Source organism: Acanthochromis polyacanthus, chromosome 11 (assembly GCF_021347895.1).
Source record: "Acanthochromis polyacanthus isolate Apoly-LR-REF ecotype Palm Island chromosome 11, KAUST_Apoly_ChrSc, whole genome shotgun sequence".
In the NCBI taxonomy this organism is placed as follows: Eukaryota; Metazoa; Chordata; class Actinopteri; family Pomacentridae; genus Acanthochromis; species Acanthochromis polyacanthus.
The window spans coordinates 37,167,893-37,195,240 of NC_067123.1; the positions used below are offsets into that span (position 1 = coordinate 37,167,893).

Sequence of the window (27,348 nt, forward strand, 5' to 3'; positions counted from 1 at the left end):
TGTAGACGTTCGCCATTGTGAATTTCGGCCGTGTTATTACGGTACACGGCCCCGATCAAAGCTTCGTTACACGGCTTTATCGTTTGAAATGAGCAAATTTGGGGCCAATGTTTATAGCTTACCATTGGTCGACTTAAACATATGGGTGTGTGCATATTTTATGTTAATTAGCGAGCCGAGAATGTTCGGTTTCGACTGTGTGTACGAGTAAGCGTGAACCGAGTATACTCGGCCCTGGCTTTTTAAGGGTTAAAATAAGCCAGACATGCTATAAAATAGCAGCAGTTTTTCATTCAGAAATAGATTTTTGCTTTCATGTAACCTCCTAATGTGAGATATATTAAACTTATTTTGATTTCTTGTAAAATTCAACTCAAAACAAGAGATAGTTTCAAGATTGTTTGACTAAAGATATTTCAAATGTGTTGTCTTAAAACAAGTCCCTCCATCTTGCTGAAATGTCTGTATCCAAATCTCAAGACTCTCGAAAGCAAATCTCGTTCTGAAATCGCGCTCCGGTGTTTTGGCGCGAGCGATTTTGCGAGCTATCGCGTGATTTCGGAACGAGATTTGCTTTCTAGGGTCCTGAGATTTGGATACAGAGCACAACAAATACCGATCGCCAGGTAATGTGGAGGTTTTCATTCACTTCTCATCTCTAGTATGTTGTGGGACACTCTTTGAGACTATCCGAGCCGGTCAGTGTGGGGAAAAAAAAGCACGTTAGGGTGAACTTTGACGCGGGGGGTCAAGTTGCCCCATATTTTTTGCTAGCTGAGCTGCTAAGCTACCTGCCTGGCTAAATGCTGGAGCTATGTCGAAAATTCATTTCTCCATCACTCACATGTATAGCCTAGCCGCGCTAGACAACCCACGGCAACGAATTTAATTCTCTGCCGGGGTGGGTCTAGTTACCCTCCATAAGGCTCGAGGTTGGATGCTCCTAAAACTGGCCGGACCAATCACCATGAAGTGTAGAATCAGAAGGCGGGCGTAACTAAGTGACGACAGAGGCGTGACGATTCTGACAGAAACAACCGACGCACAATAAACGGTTATCTTTCGACTCGGCTTTGGCCACAGCCCTTAAAGATTTGAAGCTAAAATTCAACTTGATAAACAAGATAAACAAAGGACGGCACTTAAGTGTTTCATTGAGAAGAAAGACGTATTTGGACTTATGCCGACGGGATACAGCAAATCCTTAACCTTATACCAGTTGGCTCCGCGGCTCCGCTGGTTGGGAAGCTAATGGGACTTAGCCACAATCCGCCGGTGCTCTCGGAACTCCGTCAGCCTATTCGTTGCGTTGATTGGTTGTATACCTACCCAATTGCTGCAGAGGGATTTGATAGACAACCTTTTAGCCCACTTCCCTCCCTGTCGAGCTTCCCTAGACCCTTGTGCCGTCAGAAACATGGGTCTAGCATGGCTAGGCTATCACATGTATGAAATGACGTGAAAACAGACCCCAGGTTGAAAAAAACCGAAGTTCCCCTTTAAGTGAATTTATCTTAAATCAAGTGGGATGAGACATTTTGTCTAAAAATAAGACAAATAGACTTGGTAAGATTTTGAGTTTTTGCAGTGTTCTCGACAGAACTCCAATAAGTGCATTTCCCAATCTGCGTTTGATGTCAGAAGATGCTTTAGTTGTACAACTGTTCGCTGCATACTTTGCAAAAAGCACCACACGGCCGTTGCATAATACACGTTGCATCATTATACAGAAAAAAACAAAGTGTGGTACTCCAATCCAATAGAGCAGGATATGTCACCAGAGTGTAAACGTTAAAGTGAATTAGCCTTGTGTCGTCTCTATCTGACAATTTCAGTGCACTGGGTTACAGTATGTGACCATATGGGCTCTGCCTCGCATTACTGTCACCCCTCATTTATTATAGTGAAGGAAGATGGCCCCGCTATGCCCCTCAAATCCTCTTAGCCAACATTTAGCTGATTGATTTTTTTCCCCCTTCTACCTCGATTCAGATTATCAATGTGATAAAAGCAGGAAGTTGTATATTATTAATGCCATTCGGACTCGGATGGACGGATGAGAACAGAGAAACATAAATGTTTCAGCAGTCTGGAAGAGTAATGTCAAGGTGACGTTATTGAATTTACAGGCAGAGCAAACTCGGTAAAAGCAATAGACGATGTGAACGTGAATCAATTCCTGCAGCAAATTACCTGTCGCACACAGAGATGGAGTGGATTATCTGTGAAATTAGGATCATCACCTGTTGTGGTTTTAATATAGAGGTTCATCCTTATGAAGATGAATAATTAAACCGCCTCTTCAAGTCAAACTTTTCCATATTTCACCAGCTGCCTGTTCCATTCCTGCTACAGGCCTTTAGTTTTTGACTCGGCAGATTGTGCTATCATCAGGCTGGTTCCCCGTTAACGATGCATTTCACTTCAGGCTACAGAAACCACACTGTGCCTTCAGCAAACACATCAGGTCTTCTGAACGTGCGGTTTAAGACGCTTGGGTTAGCGGATTCCAGCAGACTCTGTCCTATGTGTTCTCCAGATGGCACCGCACACGGCCTCGCACAGATTGTATGCGGCTCTGAGATCCTTCATAAGTTCAGACGACTCCCTCCCTCCTCCCCCACTACCCTCCATTCTCCTGCCTGAACTATACTAAATGATGATCATGGAGATTATGTATTGGTAATTCCTGCAGGGTGTTTAAAAGAATGCCCATGCTGTGTGCTTAATACTCGCTGGAGGGATTATGCAGACCCCTACATGTGGTGTTGTGGCTGCATACCTCCAGTCAGACTAAACCCAATCTGTTACAGATTTGGACTAAAGAAGAGAGGTGCAGAGAGCAGGAGGGGGCGGGTGGAGGGCTGTGCGGTACTGTATTCATGCTTTACAGTACATTCCACTTCTTCTATATCATAGGGGATCAGAGCTAAACCTCCCTTTGGAAGCACTATTTTTTATCTGGGTGTATTAGGATGTTAAAAAAGAACCTTGGCTTGTGTCAAGGCCGTGTGCTTTATTATTATTTTTTCCTCCTCAATCTCTCTTTTCTTGCTTCGTTTTTATTTTCCCTTTGTGGTCGAGGCAAACCCAAATCCCCGTACAGTTTCCCTCTTGAATGTGGCTCCAATTAAACACATATGTGGATTTTTTTTTTTTGTATTGAAGCTCATAAACGGTAAACTCCGGCGATTTACATTACATTTACATAAGGAATGCTGAGTGCCTGCACATGTGAGGTGTTAATATCGCTATCAAAAGCAGATGGTCCTCAGTCATTCATTACCCTGACCCATTCAGGAAGAATCTCTGAGGCAGTATTATTTTTGATCTGTGGAAAACTCCTCACATCTATTGTTTCCTATCAGGAAAGGCCAAACATGACAGCGTTTTCAGGTATTTGTGGCATGCACCAAGTCTGGATTCTGGTTCAAATGGTGATTAGCCAATAGGTGGCGTCCTGTGCACTGAACTGATCTCTTGTCCTGTTCAGTTTATCAGAGGCCTCCTGGGACTAAAGGCCAAGTGTTCCATGTCTGTTATTATGGGAACCTTTTATTGCATGTGTGTAAACAGTAAAGTTTGATTTACTGCTAATTCCTACACATAATTCCTTTATATACAAGAAACCATTTGGCAGTGAATGCTGCTCTGTGGAGTTCAAGAACTTGGCATGAATCATTCAGTTGGACTTTCTGATGGTGATCCAGATCAGCCAGCATGTGTAAAGGTTTGTGTGCCGTTAAATGAATGATTTAAAATCACGTCTATAGCTGGTCTGTCAAAGCAAGGCAGTTTATATGTATGGCTGTGGATTTTTATAGGCTTTTATGTCAGTGATTCTTACCTCTAATTCTCTTTTTTTCTTTTTTTTTGTTATAAATATTATAAAAGCAGCACAGAATGAAGAAAGAACCGATTAGTTATTAACAATTAATCAACTTTTGACCATCGATTAATAGTTTGAATCACTTTTTTTCCAAACAAAAAGTTCTGAATTTTGTAATACTAGCTCCTGAAATGTAAATATTCTTTGGTTTCTTCACTCATCTATGACAGGTAACTGAGTATCTTTGGGTTTCGCATGAAAGAACACATTTGAGAATGTGAGAAACTCTGAATGACCATTTTATTGACATTTTATCGACCAAACATCTCATTAAAGCAAATCAGAGATGTTTAAGCAGAAGACCTCTGATGAGTTGAGGTGGAATAAACTGTATATTTCTAAATGGAGAAGCGACCACAGAAGTGCCAGCTGGAGTTAATATACCCACTGGGGTAAACGTACTTGTTACTCTTAGTAGTTCTTTATACTCACCGTGGACTCGCCATGTCTTGTGGAAGGTGAAACCACTCCTGCAGTTTGGACTCCAAACCCACTCCCACCTACAAAAAAGAAAAGAAGGAACGTGTTTGTAGTAAATTAAACATTTCTGATGGTCAGGGGTCAACCTTTAGTCAATTTTTGATAATCGATTAATAGTTTGAATCACTTTTTCTTAAACAAAGAACTCTTCTTGAACTCTTCTTAAATGTAAATATTTTCTGGTTTATTCACTCTACTATGACAGTTAGCTGAGTATATTTGGGTTTTGGACCAAACAAGACATTTATGGATGTCATCTTGGGCAGTGGAAAACACTAAATGGTCATTTTTTTATGTTTTATTGACCAAACAACTAATTTATTAATCAAAAAATCATCAACAGATGAATCTACAGTGGAAATTATCATTAATTTCAGCCTTAATTATTGTTATATGGCAACCTTTATAGCATACACGGGCATAAAACATTCAGAGTAAGCCACACTGTGCTATAAACCATGAGTCTGATGACAGAAAAAGCAGGTGATACAAATTTAATGAAGTATTTACAAGCAAATCTATAAGAAATTAAGAGAAAACTGAGGAAATCTTTCAGGTTTTTGAGAAACATATCAAAATTTATGCTTACCAGTGTCATCTTCTAAATAATATTTGAAAAAAGTGGGTCCAATTATTCATCTTTGCAAATTAAAAAAATCAAATGCAGCCCGTTCAGATGAGGCTGGAGATGTCTGCAGCGTTCTGCTAGATCTTGCTGCTCCCTGGTGGAGAAACTGTGATAATGATTCATCCTTACACTGAAGAATTGAACAGAAACAACAAAAGGAGGAAACAGACGTTTTTTTTGCAATTTAAACAGTTCGAATTTATTCATTATTTATTTCCTTAATCCATTTTTCTTTTGCAAACATTCTGCCAGCAGGTGAAGTTTACACAGAGTTAATCTGCTATTCTTTTCAGAAGAAGCGCGGCTCATTAACTTACAATCAAGCAAGGTTAAAAAAAAAGAAAAAAAGTACTGTTTGCGAGGAAACAACTTTATACTGTCAGCCAGGCGGTGCTGTTATCAGTCAAACCACACAGAGGATGAAACACACAGACATCATCAGACTCACAAATCTGAAATACATTGATGGTGATCCAGATCTGCCAACATGTGTTTAAGTGCCATTAAATGAATGATTCATAATCCCATAAGCAAGGCAGTTTATGCATGGTTATGGATTTTTATAGGTTTTTATGTCAGTGGGTTTACCTCTGATTCCCTGTTTTTTTTCCACTTTTGCTTTAGTATTATTAAAGCAGCACACGATTAATGAAAGAACCAATTAGTTATCAACTAATAATCAACTTTTGACCATCGACTAATAGTTTGAGTCATTTTTTTTAACCATAAAAAGTCAGAATTCTCTAATACCAGCTTCTTAAATCTGGTTTCTTCCCTCATCTGTGACGGTTAACTCAGTATCTTTGAATTTTGGACTAAACAAGACATTGAGGTCGTCACCTTGGGTTCTGGAGCAACAAAAGGAAGAAACAGAAGTTTGTTTTGTAATTCAAACAATCTGAATTTATTCAGCGTTTATTTCCTTAATCCGTTTTTCTTTTGCAAACATTCTGCCAGCAGGTGAAGTTTACACAGAGTTAATCTGCTGTTCTTTTCAGAAGAAGCGCGGCTCATTAACTTACAATCAAGCAAGGTTTAAAAAAAAAAAAAGTATTGTTCGCGAGGAAACGACTTTATACTGTCAGCCAGTCGGTGCTGTTATCAGTCAAACCACACAGAGGATGAACACACAGACATCATCAGACTCACGGATTTGAAACACAAAACAGCAATGCACAAACAGAACTGTGGAAACTAGTGATTAGCTGTGCATCGGAGGTATAATTGGAGCTTCTAATTACAGTATTGCCTCATTGTTCCTCTCTACCTCTAATTTAGCACATTTACATCCCAGAAAAACAACAACTTTGGTTGGGATCATAATGGCTGAATGACTAGCATTAGCTGTGGTTAAACACAGATTTAGTTATAGATGCAATAAAATACTCTCGGCTTCTTTTTTTTGTACTCACATTATGCTCATCATATCTCTAAGACAAAAGAGAAACATTAAGGACAAGAAAAGCTTCTACAGGAAGGACAAAATCGTGTGGTGCCGTATCTACATAAGCTTTTATAAATGTATGCAATATAGCCTGGCTACAAGTGCAAGCGTCAAAGATATAATTACAGATCAAGTGCTGGACACCCCAGACACGACTGAAGCAATAATCCTTGCAAAACTGCATATAACAAAAATGTAAGAAACATAATTACATTGCATATTTGTTGCTATAGAAACGTCTTCATTATACAAGAAAAATGAAATACAAAACAAAATCGCTGAGATGTCTAACTCTTTCGCTCTAGCTGAGTAAATACTTCACAATTACCAAATACATTCCCAATCACAGCCTCGCGTCAGGCGTCAGTTGCTGTTTAAGTTGGAGACCCGGGGCTGGATGGTCACCCGTCTGACCGGCGTCTGATCGGCGTTCCGGTTGGCCACCAGCTCCTGAAGCTGCAGGGCCCCGCCGCCGATGAAGCAGAAAGCCGGGCACACGGGGCCCGAGCAATCCACGTGGCCCTCCCACAGGGGCCGCAGGGAGTGGGCGTCGTAGAAGGTGACGCGCCCCTTCTCAAAGTCAAGGCACACGCCCAGCCGGGGGGCAGCGGGTAGGTGAGGCCCGAGGGCGAGGAGGGCCCGTTGCCGTTGGTGATGGGGTCTCGGGCGCTGTTGCCGTGGCTACCGTGGTGGTGGTAGTTGTGCTGGGGCAGGTAGATCTTACCCATCCCCATAGTGAGGAAGCAGAAGGGCGGGGCAGAGTCCAGGGCGTCTTCTGCCCCGCTGTCGTGTCCGCTGTCAGGGTCGTAGCTGCAGAGAGGCAAAACGAGTCAGGTGTGACTGAAAGACAGCATTATTTATCTCCACTGTTCCCTTCCTGTTGCACAGTTTGTAGCCCAGAGTAGCTAACAGTTTCTAAGTTTACCACCCACCAGGGCATCTAAATGTCCAATCAGCAGCCCAGATTCTCCACTGAAGTTCTTTTTGTTTTAGTATTATTAAAGCAGCACACGATTAATGATTTTTATCAACTAGTAATCAACTTTTCACGATCAATTAATAGTTTGAGTCATTTTTTAAAAAACAGAAATAGTCGGAATTTTTATTCTCATCAACTCATCTATGACAGGTAACTGAGCCTCTTTGGTTTTTGGATGAAAGAACACATTTGAGGCCGTCATCTTGGGATCTTAAAAACACTGAATGACCATTTTCGACCATTTTTTGACATTTTATCGACTAAACATCTCATCAAAGCAAGTCAGAGATGTTTAAGGAGAAGACCTCTGACAATTTGAGATGGAATAAACTGTATATATATATATTTCTAAATGGAGAAGTGACCATAGAAGTGCCAGCTGAAGTTATTTTATCCACTGAGGTAAACGTACTTGTTACTCTTAGTAGTTCTTTATACTCACCGTGGACTCGCCATGTCTTGTGGAAGGTGAAACCACTCCTGCAGTTTGGACTCCAAACCCACTCCCACCTACAAAAAAGAAGGAGCGTGTTTATAGTAAATTAAACATTTCTGGATGGATTTTAGTCCCTTTCTAGTTAATTAAAAAAAAGCACAAGTAGATAGTGACATCTTCATAAGAAAGTGATTTCTCGGACACACATATTCCATCTAAAATTTGATATATTGTCAAAAAAAAAACAAATATCTGTCATGATTATCTCAACTTAATAAAAAGAACAAAATCAAAACAATTTCTGAATCAGCTCATTTTATTATTGTTTATCTAATTAGAAGGTGGTTGTTGTTAAATTGGGATGTTACTTAGTTGACATTTTAGCGATATCCAGTCATTTTTAATTAATAAATGATTATTTCCATGATAAATAATTCTCGAATTTATAAAGACATGATCATAATGAACATAAAAACATTACTTCTTTTATTTTAACAAAAATATATGCAGGATATATCCCATGGACTTCAAAAGTCCCTTAATTATATATTGACCCATAAGCTTGCCATCATATAAATTACTCTGAAGACAAACACACACTTTTAAAACCCACCAATATTATTTTTGTCTAACAACCCAACAAAGGTCATTACTGAAGGCCAACGTCTGACACCAAGCTCATAAACGGATAAAATGGCAAAATGTTTAAGCACATCACAAAATACACTTAGATAGGAGCACATATTTGTTTAAAACTGATAGATCTGTTATGATTTTCCTCCAAAAAGAAGCGTTATTTGGTCCTTATCTTCTGGTTGCTGCCTGTTTAAATAATTTAAAAAAAACCACACATCTCAACCGCAGTCAGATATCGCTGGACGCACTCAAATAACACCTGTCTGCAGTAAAAAAAATATGAGACAGAGTGGTGATAGTCATGGGATTCGTTCCAGTTAAAATGTCATATTATCAGAACAGTGCTGAACAGAAAGTGGTGAAGGTGTTCATGTAAATCCCCTGAAGCCTATTTTTTTCATTTGAACCCTACTCAAACAGAAAACAGCCATCCACAGTTCAAACCGTTTGGCAGTTTCACATCAGAGCGTGTTGGGAAGCAGTGAAAGTTTGGCTGGCGTTGTTTTCACCCGATGAGCCGGTGAGTCATCGTGGCAAAATGTGGTCCTGGAGACACCGACTGCAGCAGGAAATACCTTCCACAGTGTGTGCCCGTGGACAGATTTGATCTATTTGAGAGCATTGCTTCACAGGTTTATAGTTGAGATCAAAATGAAGGTTAAGTGTGAAGATCAGTGTGTGTTCTGACTGCTGAATACTGAGACCATCTGATGCAGGGGTGTCAAACTCATGTTCGTTCAGGGGCCGAATTCAGCCCAATTTCTTCTCAAGTGACCAGTATCACAGCATAGGAACCCATAAATAAACACAACTCCTGATTTAGCCTTTGTTTTAGTGCAAAAAAGTACTTTAATTTCAGGAATTATCTTTTTGCAAAACATCATGAAGAACCTGAAATTTCTTAAGAAAAATTAGTTCAATTTAAAAAACATTATGCCTCAGTTTATCATTTACACATTACAACTTACAGATCACAGTTTATCTACAAAGACACAAAACATTTAGTCACAGGTCTCTGGAACTGAACGATATAGTATTTTACTTTATGATCAAAACAACAAAAGTCAGATTAAAAAGAAAAACTACAAAAACAAGACAAAATATTTTAAAAAATGAGTCGCAAAATGACAAAAAAAGAGCAAAATAACTCGAAAATAAACAAAGAAGAGACAAAATTAGGCAAAATATGACAAAACGACAAAACGATACACAAAACAACGAATAGAGTGAAATAAAATGAAAAAATAGGACAAAAAAGACGAGTGAAACAAAAAGGTAACACAAAATGACACAAATGAGAAATGACAAAAACATGAGACAAACGACAAAAGCCAGACAAAAATGAGGCACAAAAGAACTAAAGAACAATGAGCAATCTAGTATTTTACTTTATGATCAAAACAACTTGTCATGGTCTAGAAATTATTTTTAAATTGATAGTTTTCCAAATTTACAATCTGCAGTTAGTCTCCTCTTTAATTTTTACACTTTACAAAGTCGTCCCGTCGGCCGGACTGGACCCTCTGCCAAGCTGGTTTTGACCCGCGGGCCGCATGTTTGACACCCCTGATATTTTGATTTAAACTCCACACCTGTAAAATTTTATCCAGTATTGACAAAAACAATCTGTCCACAGACATCCGGTCAGAAAGACAAACACCTGCACAGAACTCCAAACCATCTTTGAGCTAGTTTTGAGCTGCAATGTTTCCAGGACTGCATTCTGACACGACGACAAACAGACACCCGCCCACAGCTGCAGACAGCCTGAGAGTATGGAACAAGACCAGCAGCTTTCACAGGTTTAAGGTGGGTGAGGCAAGGCTAAGAAACAGACCTCAGTGCACCCAGTAGGATTTATGTTTGAGAACGTTTGATTAAAGCGATGACAGCAGGTTGTGCTTATGTTGTATGAAGTCTGGTTAAAAAAAAAAGTACTCTCACAGTCTTGAGGAAGCAGATGAATGTGTGTTTATGAATAATAGCTTTGAGATAATAATTTATGATAACTCTGATTGGCACTCCAGAGGAAACTGTAGATTTATTACCATTTTATACGATTTTCACCTTATTTTGTAAAGTGTCTTCAGGTAGCTTTAGTGGAGAATTGGTGCTATATAAAGAAAAACTGAATTGAATTGTTTAATCATGATGCAGGAGGAGGGCCACCTCCATCCTGAAGGACCTCACCCACCCTGCACACAAACACTGAAGGGAGAAGGCTGCACAGCATCCGGACCACAACCACAAGACTGAGAAACAGTTTGTTCCCCAAAGCTGTCAGGCTGTTGAACAGGTCTCTGTAGACTCTGTTTTCATATCATCACCACCTCTCCCCACAAATATACATGCATGCACACATCCCCACATACACACACATGCATACACATGCACACATACATGCTCACACACAAACAGGCACACACATTCACACACACACTGCACTACTGCACTAGGCTCTTTATTTACCTACTGAATATTGCACAACTGTTGGGTCACTGCACATATATTTATGTTGGCAGGTTTGTATATATAGTGTGTCTCTTTATACCTATATTGTCTTTATGAAAGTGATTTATATTATTTTGATGGCTGAAACCAGGACCAGGGTCCAATTTCGTATTGTTTCATGTGAAAATGTGGAATGATATGAGAATTAAGAATCTTTTGACCTTGACCATGATGTTATTTAGGGTAAAGCATGATCCATTCTACATACCAGGCGCTATGTAATATAAGTTTATGCTCACAACGAATGCACACTGTGAACGACTACTAGCGTTGACTTGCCTTTACGAGGTAAGACCCAGGCTCTACTGAGCATGCCCAGTAGTGCCGTCCCTGTGTGATGGCTACGTCCCCCACCAGGAGGTCAGAAGTCAGGTGGCAGGAAGTGAGGGCGTGGTCGGCGGCCTGCAGCAGCGACAGGCCGGGGACGCTGCGAGCACAGCGCTGCTCTTTGCTGACCACCAGCCGGTCGGCATGGAGACCCAGCGGGAGTCCAGGTAGAAGTTCAGCACTGGGAGGAGAAGGAAAAAGAGGAGGAACGGGAGAGAATGAAGTGAGAGAAACAAGAAGACTTCAGAGAGGCTTCGGAACAACAGAAAGGGGTTCTGGTTTGGGAAAGCGGTGCAGATTCACAGTCAGAAAGCAGCGAGGAGACGAGAAGTGAGGAGAATAAGAAGCAATTAAGGGGAGAGGAACAGGGAGCAGGCATGCACCTCCTCCCACCAGCACTGGAAGAGAAGAAGACATTGATCTATACACTGATGACTCAGGGAGTAAAATACAGGAGGAAGCTGTAGCAGTGGGAAGTGCAGTTGTTTTTTTGTTTGGAAGATACACAACAGCAGGGAGGAAAAAAACAGCCAACGGGGACACGAGGAATTCACCAATCACTCAAATCGACCACCAGAAAGCCCCAGATCTGAATCCGATCCATGTTGTTAAGCCTCAGGTCTTAACAAACTGCAAACCTCATCAGCGCTCGGACAGATCTCCATACGGGAGGCACAGTGGGAGGCGGGGGGATGAGTGGGCGTCGAAACAGGGGTGGAAGAACAAAGGATGTGTGGGATGACCACAAGAGAGAAGTGGGGAAGAGGAAATAATTATGCAGCAGTGAGCGGACGTGAATGCACTTCTTACGTTCTGTAGGAGGCATGTAGGTTGGCAGCGTGGAAGTAGCACGGTAGAGGATGACAAGTACAAAGCTGTGAAATGGAAACAATACATGAGAGAAAGGTGTGGAAATAAAGGAGCAAGAAAGTGAGAGGTGGAAGTAGTCGAACAGAAAGAAAACGGGGAAATGGGCAGAAAAAGAAGAGAATGAATTTTTAAGCATTTCACCGTGGCAACCATTCTAATGCTTTCACTGTAAATGGTGAATAACAGCAGATGTGGCGAGGTGGAGGGCTCCTGGATCATAGCAAGTACACACGATTTTCTTTCATGAGTCAAAATAGCAGAAAAAGTCTCGATTGATTGAGTGGGTCAGTATGTAATTGCGGGACTTTTTGTAACATGTTTTGTCCATCAGCACCAACTCGGCTCAACTCTGTTCGGTTTGTGAGGTTTTCCTTTAGAACGTAGTAAATGGTACCAGGTGCTGTTTTAGTCCCTACTCGGCCGGGGTTCCAAGCGAGCTGAGTCGAGCCGATAATGTGACGTCTGCAGAGTGCAGGTCACTGATTGGACAGGGAGTGACGACACACCAGAGCGACTCCTTCATGTTTTTAACCCTCCTGCTGTCCTCATTTTACGGGCACCAGAAAATATTGTTTCCTGTCTGAAAAAAAATCCAATAATTCAGCAAAAAATTCCCCAAATTTCTGAAAACTGTGGAGCAGGTCATGTGATCTGGAATTAACACACTTCCTTGAGAGGTGTTTTTGTAACGGGGAACTTAGTTGAAAATAATTTCTCGACACAGATACAGTTTGTTATTTTCCATATAAATTTGATATATTGCCAAAAGAAAATCTCTGTCATGATTATCTCAACTTAATAAAAGAACACAATCAAAGCAATGGTTTATTATTGTCTAGCTAATTAGGAGGTGGTTGTTATCAAATTCGGACTATTCTTTAGTTGACATTTTAGTGATATTCAGTCATTTTTTTATTAATAAATGATTGTTTCAATAATATATAATTATAGAATTTTAAAGACATGATCATAGTGAACATAAAAAACATTAAAAACGTATATAAGATATATCCATGGACTTCAAAAGTCCCTCATTATATATTAACCGAGTAAAGATATAAAAAGAAATTCCACAAATGTATGATGCACGATGCAAGCAGGTGAACCTCCTGCCCTCAGTCTTATTTTCATCGTTTTTTGGCACCTTTCCTACTACTTAAACGGTTAGAATAACAAGTTAACTGCTGGGATCTGGGAACGGCCTAACATTTGTAAAAGGTCAGATGCAGTTACACAACCATGCAGGATTTACAACGATTTGCCACAAGGTGTCGCACAAAGCTTATGTGAGCTGAGAAACTAGGACTGGGTGCGGACTTTTGGCTGTGTTTCAGATTTCCCTCCAGCAAAAATATCTCTATAATCCGGTGGTTTGTTGCATTGCCAACAACTTGTTGAGAGGCGTTTTGTTTGTGATTGTTGCCCCCATCACACTTTATTAAAGTGCTGTATTCCCACATCTCAGCAGCAGCTTTGATCAGAGCAATGTGATCAGAACAGACAGACGACAAACAAAAAATAATAAAAAGCAATCCATCCCGTAAAATAAGAACAAAATAAACAGAAACCCTTGTTCAATAAACCTCCAAGCGTCAACAAGCTGGCCAGGTGGCTGCTTCTGCAAAGTAGATTTTAACCAATTCTGCATGTCAGTCCCACCTAAAAGTGATGGAAGGAACTGATAACAGTGACATGATTTCACCTCACAGTTCCTTAAATGACTCTTCTTATGTAATATGGAAGTCTTCGAGTTGAACGACATGCACTGAATCATCTGAGAACAAATGAGCACTATGGAAGAACCTGAAATTTGAATCAGTCTTAAAAAGTGGAAAGTTTATAGTAAGTACATGATTTTTTAAAATGTTATAACGCTATGCCTTAAAACTCATGTTTAAATAAGGAAATTATGTGGAGAGAATGGATAAAGTGAGGAACACATATGCTCAAACTGTGCAATTGCAACATGATATGAATCCATTATTGTTTTTGTGGTGTGATTCTATAACACTGCCACTATTTTGTGATTAAAACTGCAGGACAAAACGTGCCTTTATTACGTCTAAGTTGAAAGTTTGGTGAAAGAAAGTTAAAGAAGCAGGCACCATTACAGTGCTGATGAGTCAGACTTGCTGGAGTTAGGAGCTTATAACAGACAATGGTTATGAAAGCGTTCAGACTAGGTTATATGAAGCGGCGTGGTTATGCCACTGCATTATGAACTAGAACACATCGCTGTGCACACTCTCATTAAATCCCCTTCCTTTGGCATACACTTCCATCCAGTATCACTTACATTTTTGGTGCATTTGGGTCATTAACTCTCCAGAATTTACTGAAAAATGAATCATCAAAATGATTTGTAGACAAATCCAGTGGGTATCTTTCGGGGATCAGATTTTACAGGGCCAGTACCGATCCAGATTATTGGTAATCAAGAAATGACCGATAGTTGGAACCAATATGATGGAGATGCAATGTTTTATCAGCTTAAGCTTTAACCAGGCTTCTTCCTTGATAAGGTGACTGTATGTGAAAAATAAATTAGGACGCTTTCCTCTGTTTGTGTGGGATCGACAGATTGATCAGTTTCCTGCTGTGAGGTCTGCTGTCCTTCTGGTTTCTTAATCTTAAATCTGGTTTCTTCTGTCACTTTTATTGCCCACTAAGGTCCACATCTTAAAGCAGTATTAATTATTCTGTTTCAGAGTAATTTGTGGCTGCTGTTAGCATAGCCTTAGCCACTGTTGAAGGAAGCTTATCTCCTGGTTTGTTGGCAACGGCTTGTGTTTCTTGTTCAGTTTTGCCGTCTGTGCGTGAGACGTTTCTGGATCCAGTAAGAGTCGACAAAAGACAGCGAGGAGGGGCTGACCAGACCTGAAGTAGTGCATTTACTTTATCGATAAAATGGCAACATATGCTGGCCCATCTGATAACGTCCAGCAGATGAAATCGTCTCCGTATCCACGTTTGTGTTTGCCTGTAGTTCAAACCTCCTTGTGTCGCCTACCCTCCACTGCAGCAAGGCTACTGCGGACTTCATTTGTCAAAGTCAAACTGCTGAATCCTTCTTAAGCATACATTTATGCAAGAAAGAGGACTGAGGTCTTTGTCCCCTCTTCTCTTCAATTGAATCACGTTGGGAGGCATATCGGTTGAAGAGAAGGATCAGTTACACTGACCAATGCATCAGTAGTCAATACTGATGCCTATGAATTGATCTATGAAGCAGGAGTGTGTTTATTTTCCCACAACTGAACTGAAAAGCAACCTTCACACCTTATTAAGGGCAGCGTATCGCCAAACTAGTTTGACAGGGTTTCTAGTGTTTCAGATGCAGGTTTCACTGCAGCCAAAGTCAGTCTTTAGGCTCACTTCTTAATAAGGACAATCTAAAAAAGTGCAGTGTGTGTCCTCACCTGGAGCAGGAGGGGTGTGCAGGTACACCTCCTCGCTGTACTCGCCGTAGCCCGCCTTGTTGCAGCCTCTCACCCGGAGGACGTACACGCTGTCCATCTCCAGCCTGTCGATCACAGCGCTGCTCCCGCTCACTTCGTCCAGCCGCTGCCAGCCCCAGCGGGCGGCCGACAGTCCCCCTCTGATCCCCCCTCTGGACGCCCCTCCTGGCACCACACCCCGCCGGCGGTACTCCACAGAGAAGTGCCAGGCGGGTGCAGACTCCTGGGGCAGCCGCCAGCACAGGAAGAGCTGGTCGTAGGCCAGAGTGCGCTGGGTATCAATCACTGGGGCCTGGGGAGCTGTGACAAGAATATGTTTAATGGCATGTTTTTCCTGGAGTAAATCCCTAGTGACCTCCCCAGAAAAAGGGGAGAAACTGCTGTTCTGCTGCGTATGCACTCTTACTACAAAGTGAGGAACTACTACTACTACTACTACAGTTGTAGTTAAAATCATCTGCACAGTTAGAATCAAGAGGCTTTTACTTTTTACTTTCATGCCACATTAACACGTCATAAGTATGTGCGTCCATCTTCCCCTCTATTGTTCGCTCACTTCACTTCATACTGACTTAATTAACCCTCCTGTTGTCCTCATTTATGAGCACCAAAAAAAATGTTTTCTTGTCTGAAAAAAATCCAAAAAAATCAGAAAAAAATGACCTAATTTTCTAAAAATTTGTAAAACTTTTAGGAAGGAAATTTTAATAATTCTTTTAACATTTCCCTTAAAAGTTTTATTTAAGAATTCCCTCAAATTTGGCAAGAAAACTCTTGCAAATATTTTCAAAAAAAGAATAAAAATCTTCCAAAAAAATCCTGAAAATATCTAAAGTGATTCCATAGATATCAGTAAAACTTCCAATATTTGCTTTAAGAATATTCACAAAAAAATCTACCAAAATCCAGTGAATTTTGGCAGATTTTCTTTTGTGAATGTTCTTAAGAAACATTTTCTAAACTTTTTTTCTCCACCAAAAAATGTTCAAAGATTTCCAAAAAATGTTGAAAATGTGGACATCAGAAGTTTCACTGTGGAAATTCCCCACACACACACACTTTTTTAAAACTTTAAAACAGGTAAGGACGACCCGAGGGTTAAAGGGTACAAATATGATAAAAAAAAGTCCCCAAACTTCTTCCCAATCTCCTCCCATCCACGTCCTTCCTTTCTTATCTTGCACCCTTCCCCTCCCTGAACACTTCTTCCTCCTCTCACCCTGGATGAAGTTCAACTCTGTCAGGAGCTTGAGTTCTTTGGAGACGTCCAGCTGGAAGTGTCTGAAGGACGGATCGGCTGCTAAAGTGAAATGCTGGAGATTCTCAATCGCTTTACTCAGCCTGGTGCGGTAAAAAAAAAGAAGAAAAAACAGGGAAAGCAGAGTTAGCAGAATCAAAGAGGAAGACTATTTACACAACGCTTGCATCAAGACGGGTGGGAGGATGAGACGGTGATTACGTGGGAGGGATGTATGAAAGAGATTTTTAAAAAATATATCTTGTATCTAATCCCATGAATGAGACAAAACCAACATTAGTCCTCTCTTGATGCTCTCAGTAATTCACTGCTGCGTCTGTGTAAGCCCCGATTCTAATAAATAGAAGCTAGCTTTGTAGAAACTGTGGTATATTTTCCTCAGATAGCTGTTGTTTTTTAGCATATCTTGGTCATACAGAAGTAAACTGTATTTGACGGGAACTCTTTTAGGATGCAGGAACAGGACAGTGTGCCGTGTGTGGGATTGACTCTAAATAAACTGCTGTGCCCACAATGAAGGAACACATCACCATGTAGCTGCATCTGTGTGTTAATTACGTAAACCAGCAGAGGATAGATTAATTCATGTCAGGCTGTGTCCGTACATATGACACGAGATTTGCTGCCAGTGAGAAAATTGTACCTTATTAATGTACACTTCCTGATGTTTTTCATTCACTTTCTTATATTTTTGGAGCAAGACGGTGAATTTTCGATAAGCAAAACGTAGGCCACATTCACGCGAATTCACTGCCCCAAAAGAAATCAACTGACGAATCTTACACGCTGCATCCTGGAGGAACACTTTTCCTCTATTACAAGCTGGCTTCTGCAGAAACTAATTCTAATGATACAAAATACAACCTGAAAAAGCTCAGTAGTAACCTGGGACCATGTCAGAGAGACATGCCAATGGTAAACAAACAGAAAACCTGTTGTGAATCTGGCGAGCCAGCCTGCACAAAACAGGGTTGATCGGTTTCTTTTAAGAGTTCCTGGGTAAAAGCCATGAGCCCTGCATGTTCCATCAAGCCACGTCTCTCCGCCACTTGAGCGGCCAACGCCTCGCCTCGCTTCTGTCGCGCCGCCTCCAGAGCCTGGGTGAGCGAGGCGTGTCGCTCGGCCAGAGCCGCCGTCAGATCCCTGATGCTCTGAGCCAGCTGCTCTCTGGCCGACACCGCTGTTCACCTGGAGAGGAAAACACACGCAGAAGTTCAGACACCTCTAATAGTGTTAACGGCAATGCATCAGATGGTTTCTGCACATTTTTTCACCACTTTTGACACATTTCTGACTTCATAAGCACACTTTGCAACGTTCCATGGTCCAAAGCAGCATCTGTTTGCCAGTTATGAGAGTGAGTCAAACATGTTCGATCACATTTCTTATCTGCAGCAGTTATGGGGAACAAACAAAACATTGCCTTCCAAACCACTAATAACATATAATTGGTGCGAATGCAGATAAAACACTGCTGCATTGCCAATCTGCTTCAAGGCAGCTCATGATCAGTGTCGTAAAACTAAAGATTCGTGTACCTACAGTGTGCTGCTACATATTTTATTCTAGGTATTCATTAAGTACTTCATTCAGTTCAATTTCATTCAACAGCACTGACCAAAATCTAGTTTCCCTGCATCCAAACATCATCATACACTAACAGCAGACGGGAGCTACAACAGCTTGATGGACTTCAGCTGCTGACTAATTCCATATTCAGCGACGTTTTGTCAGTCAGAAGCATTAATCACCTCAGTCTGAGTGATGCCGCTCTCCAGCTGTGTAATCTGAGCCAGAAACTGTGTCCTGGTTGGACAGAATGTAGTCATCTCCTTTGTTATCTTCTCCTGTTCAAGTTAAAGGCAAAAATACAGCATATGAAAAGCAAGTACACACAGATTAATAGGGGGTCAATATATAATTTTTGATGTCCATGGGATATATCTTGCATACACTTTTATTAAAGTATAAAAACTAATGCTTTTTATGTTCATTATGATCATGTGTTTACAAATTCCAGAATTATTTATTATAGAAACAATCACTTATAATAAAAAATGACTGGATATCACTAAAATGTCAACAAAATAACTGTCCATTTAATAGAAACCACCTCCTAATTTGCTAAACAATAAGAAATGAGCTTATTCAAAAATGGTTTGATTGTGTTCTTTTTATTAAGTTGAGATAATCATGACAGCTATTTCTTTTTTGCCCAATATATCAAATTTTATATTAAAAATAACAAATTGCATGTGTGGTGGGTTGGTTATAGGCGGCCATGTTGATTTTAGGCCTGAAAACAGCAAAAAATGTCAACTATGATACAAAAAATCCCCGCAATTCCACATTGACCCAGTTACGCACTAACACAATAACACGTGGATGAGGGTGGACTAAGTTCAGGTCGTACCTTCAGTGCTTGGATGCCTGAGCCACGGGGAGGATTTTGTGGCCGGTGTGGCAGCGACGCAGTTTGCAGAGAGGGCAGAGCAGCCGCTGACAGGACCTGCAATAGAACTGCAGCTTCTCCTGATCGTGTTCTGGACAGGTTCAAAACCTGAGGAAGACAAGTTTACATGAACTACTTTATCTGAAGCACGTTTAACTGAAGGAAGGGGAAAAAAGAGCAGATGATTATGCAAGTGTGTGTGTAATGTGTGCACAAATAGAAAGAAATTTGGTTTATTGAGCTCCATAATTAAAAACACTGGCAGGTCTTACCCTAATACATGTTGTAGTCAAGTAAGGTAGTATTTGTAAATCTTTTGTACAGCTGACTGCTCATATGTGAACTACTCAGGTACGATCACACCTTCAGTAACACTGCAGGGTTTAACTGCAGTGTTTAGTCTTGTCAGGTTACTTTCATAACTCTATTATAATCCTTTTTACTGGAAGGCATTTTGGCACAGCAACAGCCATTGTCTTAGGTCGGCCGTTCATAAATGTCTTGACTTGACCTGACTCGGATTTTTGTACCTTTTTTTTGTTGCCGTTGTATTTATAGCAGTAGTACTTTAGTCGTTACTTTTGTGTTCTTCTCATCTATGTGAATCAGATAACGAACAAGAAGAGCATGCCCCTAATCTGATTTGAAAACTATTGTGACTATGCTGCTCACACGGTAATGTAAGATCTGCATCACATCTGTCATCAGAGCACAGAAACTGAAAATTATTCCTGCAATGTGAACACGAACAGTGTTCCAGATTTACATACAAAAAGTTGGTTCTACTTCAGTAAGATAAATAAGCTGTTAGGGATACCTAACCCAAAGTTATTTTATCTACAACTTCATAACATTACAACTTTAGACTGGTGGATTAGTGCTAATACCCTTTTTGGAAATAACTAATCATAAAGAATTAATGACAGGGAGGTTCACATTCACTTTGTCTACACAAGGCAAGAAGCCAAAAGGGCTTCACCCATACATGCTCAGAGATTTACAGCAAGCGAGAGAATTAGACGTTTACACAGCAACTACTAGCACCCAGTAATGGAACTAAAGACAGGGGGATGAGTTCACTGCGGGAAATGGGATTACATTCCACCAGATTTGGTCACCTTTAGTAGACAGTTCTGGAGCTTTTTACAGTCCAGACTGGAACACCAAGTCAATCCGGTTCCAGGCCACACCTTATGCTGTAGAGCTACATTATCTAATTTGAAGCAAGTGTTTTACTGACCAATAAATTGCTGGTAATGTTGAATATACAGTGTAGCTGGGGATAGTTTAGTTCATGTGTCAGTGATACACCAAAGCATTTGCACTCAGCTTATAAATGGCAGATACAGAATGTTTTTTTGTTTGTTTTCTCCAGTAACAATTTCCAAAACTTGTGTGAACGTACAAATATGTCTGGGTCACAAATAAATGTGGGCATGCTGTCGACCCGGTCAGAAGAGATGTGACTTTTTGGATATAACCCAGAGGTCACTGTGATATCCCCTACAGCTGAGGAACAGTTAGTTAGACGATCTAGAGTCAACCTAGAATCACCAAAAAGCAGGTCTGCAATGAATTAGAAACTGCTTGAACACAGATGCCAGTGTCCACAGTCAAGTGTGTTTTGCATCGCCGTGGCTACCGTGCAAGAAGGATGCCCTTCCTCTGGAAATGGCACTTTGAAGTTTTACTGACGTTTGCTGCCGATCACTTGGACAAAGAAAAGACCTTCAGGTGAAAAGTTCTGTGGTCAGATGAAACAAAAATAGAGCTATTTGGCCACAATAAGTAGAAAAATGTTTGGAGGAGAGAAAGTTTTAACCCCAAGGACACTAAGCCTACTGTCAGGCATGGCGGTGGCAGTATCATGCTCTGGGGTTGTTGTGCTGCCAGTAGGACTGGTGTTTTACACAGCATAAATGTAAAAATGGAGGAGGAGAATTACCTCCACATTCTTTAGGAAAACCTGTAGTTTGGGTCTTGGATGCAGTTGGGTTCCAACAAGAAAATGACCCCAAAAGTGGACAAAAAATTCCAAAATCAGGCTATGTATTTTTTGATCCAGTAGAGTCTGACATACTTTAGAAAGATCATTAATAAATTTATGAAAGAAACAGAATGCATGATTTGTGTCAGATGCAGGTCTTTCAATGATTCCATGATAGAAAATTCTGAGTTATATGAGTCACTGGAAACTTGAGCTGTAAATATCCCAATACCCTATCTGTAGCAGAAATAAGGTACAGAATTAAGAAGTTTATGCTTGGAGTAAGTGTATTATTGCATAATTTTGCATGTGTTGCACATATATCCAAGGATTTTCTTTCATTATTTAAGTACCTATATGACAAGCCTACTGTAGATTATATCATGTTAGATGGTGCCGTTAAAAAAAGGATAAAGAAATGAGAGTGTAGCATATCACATGTAGATGCAGATGAGCAGTAAGTGTTTCTGTGTCTTCCAGTACCTTTGGTCTGAAGTTGAGTGTTGGCTGGATATGTTCATGTTGTGCCCGTGGCGTTCCCCATGGGTGATAGAGCTTGAAACACTCATTGCAGAAATTGGCCCTGCAGTCAGCGCAGCCTTTCGTGGCTTCCAGAGTTTGAGGAGGCTTACAAAACTGGCACATCACAGCCACACTGCCCAGACTCACTGTGTGTCTGTACCTGGTAGCAACAACCAGGGGAGAAAGAAGAAAGATTGGTTCAGACTCTAGCTATCTAGCTTGTACCACTGTGATCGATCAAATACCCTTTTTCATAAGGATTACTAGTCACTAAACACATGAATTAAATAGCTGAAAGTGAGAAAAATGCACAATCAGTGCCACAGAAAAGATGCAAAAGGTGCAGTTTCTGTGCAAATAAAACAGACAGTATCTCATAAAGTGGACACAAAGCTGCTAGACTGTGGAAACACACAGTCAGCAGCGTAGCTACAGTATGTTCCACTGCACACTGCAGGTTTCTTCAACGCTTCAGTTGCTGCTGAATATTGACAATTAGATTTGGAAATGTTCCCACACCTTCTGTTTTCCAGGTCCAAGCCATCTATTCATTTACATTTGGCACCGAACATCACATGTACTGAATGACAATATTGCTGTGCATGACTTCACACTTTTTTCATAGTTTATTTGAAAAGTGTGCTTGCATGTGTGTGCTACCTACCGCTCCACTATGCGCTCTAAAGTGAGGTTGCGCAGACAGTCGGTAAGGCCCTTGTCTCCCAGCTCAACATCTCGCCCACAGGGGATACAGGGAAACATCATGACCAGGGGTGGACCTTCCTTACGGCGTCGCCCGGGATACGTCCCATATCCAGGAGACCGGGGCATTGACGGCGAAGGTGGATGAGGACCTTAGACCAAGAAGAAAAAAGAGTTCACTACATAGGAAAATGAAATCGTCACATCAAAAACTCTATTAATCTCAAGACAGAATGTTGTATTGACACAAGACGGAGATGTTTGAAAGACTGAAAAATAGGACTGCTAACCTGATCGCAGCACGCGGTCGATGGGTCGCTGCTCGGCTTTGGGTGTAGGCCTGCGTGCCTGACGAGGTGAGCGGGTGTTGGGTGTGGATGCTGGGGAGTTGGGCTCTGGGGGAAGCTCTGGAGGTGGGTAGCCGTTTGCCACTAAGACCTCGGAGGCACACATGAGACAGACGCTGTGCTGGCATGGCAGGACCACGGGCTGCTTGACGATGTCCTTACACACAGGGCAATGCAACTCATGCTCCAGGCTCTTCATGTTCGACTGTTGGAAGCAAAGAGGTGAAGGATCATGACGGGTTCAAAGACAGCCAAGATTAAGTCCGTTTGTGTTAATTAAACTTAAAGCAAATGTGTACACCAAAACTTTAATTGGATTAAAGTGGAGATTCTCAGGTAGGGCTTGGACTCAAATTATATAAGTGCTTCCAAATAGAAATAGCAATACACAAACCAACAACGGGGCTTCAGAAAGTTCTCTGCATCACCTGAAAGCAAGAGGTGCAACTCCTATTTTGGCTTAACTGTATACTGTAAGGTCTTATGCCACTGTGCACAAACACTCAAATGTTTGTGGTCGTACGCTTGCAGGTTTCCTTGCACCTTCCTCACCCAACCTGCACTGTCTTACTTCTGTCTTTTCCCCAAACTGAAATCACACTTGCATGGGCGCTATTTTCAGAGTGATGATGATGTCGTGCATGCTGTTGAGGAGAATGTGGAGGCTCAAGATGTGACCTTCTTTTGTGAGGCTTGGACATCGGTGGATCAAGTGCATTAAAGTTTAAAGGAGATTATGTGGAAAAATAGATCTGGTACGGTCAAGAACTGGTTGAAGTATCTTCTTAATACGATAGAAAATGCAATCTTTCAAAATTTAATATCACAATTGATCTGTTTACGGAATAAGATTAGGAATTAGTCATCTTTAGTCATTAGTCATCTTTTGAGAGTTCTATGGTCACATTTTTGTCGGTTTGTCAGTGGAGTGTTCTGGGTTGACACCCTGTCCTACATGCAGGTAGAACCTATAGAGGAGGCACAAGCAGCACAGGAGACAAGGAGAGTGAATCCGAAGAGAGACTGGGCAATGTGAGAAAACTGTCGCAGACGGGCGACATAGGGCAGAAATCTTGTTAAATATGGATAAAGACCAGACATTAATTATTGAACCGCTGCATCCCTTAGACTAAAGCCATGCAGATGGACACAAGAAGCGGCATGTGTGCTATGATTAGTATGCATTCTTATTAAACAGCCTAACATACAGTTGCAAATGTACCTAATGTCATCATCATGGGGCATCTTCATTCTGAAGTTTGGCCACCATAGATCTCCAGTTGTGTCTATTCTCCACAGCTCTCTTCTCTTCAGTGTAGGACTGTGTTGCACTCCACCTCTTGATGTCATCACTCCATTTACCTCTCTGCCTTCCTCTTGAACGTGTTCCTTCCATGGTGCCTTCAAGAATTATGTCATGGATCTTTCAGCACTGAGCATGGCTGGCAGAACTCATTTTCCTTTGCATTAAATCACACACCAGACTCTTTTTTCTATCAGTTCTCTCTGACCTTCCACATCTGTCACGCTTTCTCTCTAACTGATTTTTAACGTTCTCCTAACGCACCACATCTCCAAGGATAGTATTCTCTTTTTTGTGAATTGCCATGCCTCACATCCATAAGCTAGTACAGAACACACAGAACATCTCAACAGTCTTAGTTTCAGTGGAATGCTGATGTTTCTACAAAAGAATTCTTTGCATCCCCAAAACTTGGTCTTGGCCTTTCCAATTCTTCTTTTAATTTCTTCATCCACTTTCCCATCTTCTGTTATCGTGGCTCCAAGGTACTGGTAGTCATGGACTTCTGCACTGATCACAAAGTTCTCTGGTGTTGTCTTGCTAACACACATGGTCTTTGTCTTTTTGGCATTTAGCTCCATCCTATGTGCTTTACATGTGGAGCCATGGATCAGAAAGTAGTACATTATGTGCATCCACAGATTAGTTTTCCTATTCCTCTTATCTCTCAAAATATACCACTACTTCATTAATGCAACATTCAGTTGCTATAGAGACACTGGTGGCCTCCTTTGTGAGACACAAGTAACATTTGTCTGTCTGGTAATCAGTTTATATCAACATGCAAACCTATGCTGATAATGGGTTGTCTCTCTCTACATATATATACTTATTTCACTGTAGAACCAGCAGCTTCAGTCTATGAGTGAATATTTGCACCAGTGCAGCTCTTAGCATGTCACTGCCCCGCTCAAGGACATTGATTTGACAGAAAAGGACACTGGCTGTTGCAGAAACCTGTGACTTCACATCTACAGTCACTTCAACTGCATGATGGCTCCAATAGAGGAAGTTAAAGAGGTCCGGTTATAGAGCAGTTCCATTGTCTTCTAAACATCCTAGCATGCATGATAACTCCACAGATTCAGTGTTAAGTCAGTATTAGTTAGTGTAGCACCAAATGAGCACACTCTGCTTTCTTTTTGCTTCATGCCCTTGACATACATAACCTCAGCCTACTACCAGGACTGCTGCAGGGTCAGCAGCAGTCAGCACAGACACTCTGAGTTAACTTCAAAACCAGGACGACACCAACGCAGTGACTGTGCTGCATTGGGGATTTGGGGATTTAGTTAGTGTGGCATGATATGATGCAGCATCACAGCATTTCCACACCATGAACCATGCACGTGGAATCAGTGGATGGAACATAAAGGGGATGCTAGAAAAGGCACTGACACACAGACATGTTGATTGATGAAAGCTTGCATAGTCAAATAAAAAAAAAATCTAGACGTCAGTGGAGACAGAAATAGGCCTCTGGTGAAATAAAAAAAAAAATCCACCATTAGACCAACACTGGAGCATGAAATTGGATCAAACTGATGCATTCAAATAACCTACTTCCTCTCCCAGTCCGCCCCAGTCGCTCTGTGTCTTTCCCCAATGTCAATTTCGGCCTGTCTGTCTCTCCTCCTCTAGCACTGTAGCCTATCAGGGCTACTGCAGATTTTGCATGCTACATGCAACACAGCAGACTGTGGCCGTGTGCGTCCATCTCAAACGGACCGTGCGCACTGCTACGGCTGCTGGAGGCGTAAAACGGGCACCGCTGCAGGGAGAGCATCCTTACCTTCACCTGGAATCTGGGCGCCATGACAGTAGACTACGTGTATATATATTCCAGCATCAGGAGAGTCTGCCTCCTGGAAGGATGGGAGGGGTTTGAGGCATCTCCTCGCGAGCAGTGGTGGCTGATCGTGGAAAGATGCTGCTGGTTATTAGCAGCGCTGCCTCCAGAGTGGGAGCCTGTGACCTTTATTTCCACTCCATCACTCACTGTTGTAACCGCGTCTGAAAGCTGCTCGCATGATTTAGCCTCGTAATGCTGCCCGCAGCATCCGAACACGGCTTTTTCTCTTTTAGCCTCAGTCCTGCATCTCGTCTCCATGGAAACGAGCATCCAGTGAACCCAAAAAGAAAACGTGATATTTCAATCTGCGCTTTTTTAATCGCTTGGTTCACCCTCGCACCAAACCACAAAGCATATTTGCTTCTTTTTTTTTCCTTGAAGAGGAATTAAGCTGGGGTCTGGTGCATCAGCTCCTCCTTTAATGTGGGTTATTACAGCACCAGACATCGTGTACCTGAAGCACCGATTGAAGGAAGCAAATATTTCATTTCATTTTTTCCCTACAGGGCTTTTAATCTGGGTTCAGAAACACACATGAATTAATGAAATGGGTCCATTTCCCAGCCATGTTCCGGCAGGTGCCATCCACGCTGTTCAATTCGCTTGTTTTACTCAAAGAATATAGAAAAACATTAAAAAAAAATGCATGCCATAATATCAATGTAGATGCAGTGACAATACAAAAACAGATATATAGGATACTCACGCTGATACGGACCAAAGCTTCCATCGCTGATGTGGCTGTTTTTAAATCCATCTCTGCCATTTTAAGAAGATAACTACCCCCTGTTCTCGTCATCTGGATATAAATCGCGACGAACCTAGGCCACGGACCATGCAGAACATACTAAAAACACAGAAAATACATACATTCTAAAAATTCTGTCGGTTGACAGTCTGGTAAATTCTGCGTTTTTTCCCGTTTTTCGTTGTTTTTGTTTTAACAGACGCTGAGTGTGGACATTTTTACGCACAAAAAAACACTAATAGACTGATGCGCGTCGCCATGTTCTGCGTTTACGCATAAGAAAGGAAGAAGCAGTTTTAAAAAATAATGGTGATAATAAAGTGTTGTAAATTTCTGTCCACGCTGAACAGATGCCTGTGGCTTTATTCCTCACCCAGACATCCCGCCCCCGACCCTCCCCATCCTGCACCGGATGCCTTCAAATGATGTGGCGCACAGCAGGGTGGCAGCTTGACGGTACCGGACACCACTGAATCCTCTTTCGGTCAACAGATTTGGACCTCTACTAAGCTACAAGTC

General features: G+C 41.4%; 1 protein-coding gene and 1 long non-coding RNA gene across 2 annotated transcripts; one reads left to right on the forward strand and one right to left on the reverse strand.

Annotated features, from left to right (window-relative positions):
• Positions 1-5,174: 5,174 nt before the first annotated feature.
• On the forward strand, positions 5,175-6,123 carry LOC127536155 (uncharacterized). Its single transcript, XR_007945146.1, has 2 exons — positions 5,175-5,325; positions 6,031-6,123. It is a non-coding gene; the product is annotated as an uncharacterized LOC127536155 (long non-coding RNA).
• Positions 5,874-26,045, reverse strand: trim46b (tripartite motif containing 46b). Its single transcript, XM_051955771.1, is given in 16 exon segments — positions 5,874-7,040; positions 7,043-7,251; positions 7,863-7,930; positions 11,283-11,482; positions 11,485-11,511; positions 15,620-15,958; positions 16,878-16,999; positions 17,849-17,868; positions 17,870-18,102; positions 18,667-18,763; positions 19,330-19,343; positions 19,346-19,470; positions 21,834-22,037; positions 22,542-22,731; positions 22,870-23,131; positions 26,022-26,045. Coding segments are annotated over 16 exon segments (2,370 nt in total). The 3' UTR covers positions 5,874-6,804.
• Positions 26,046-27,348: the final 1,303 nt, after the last annotated feature.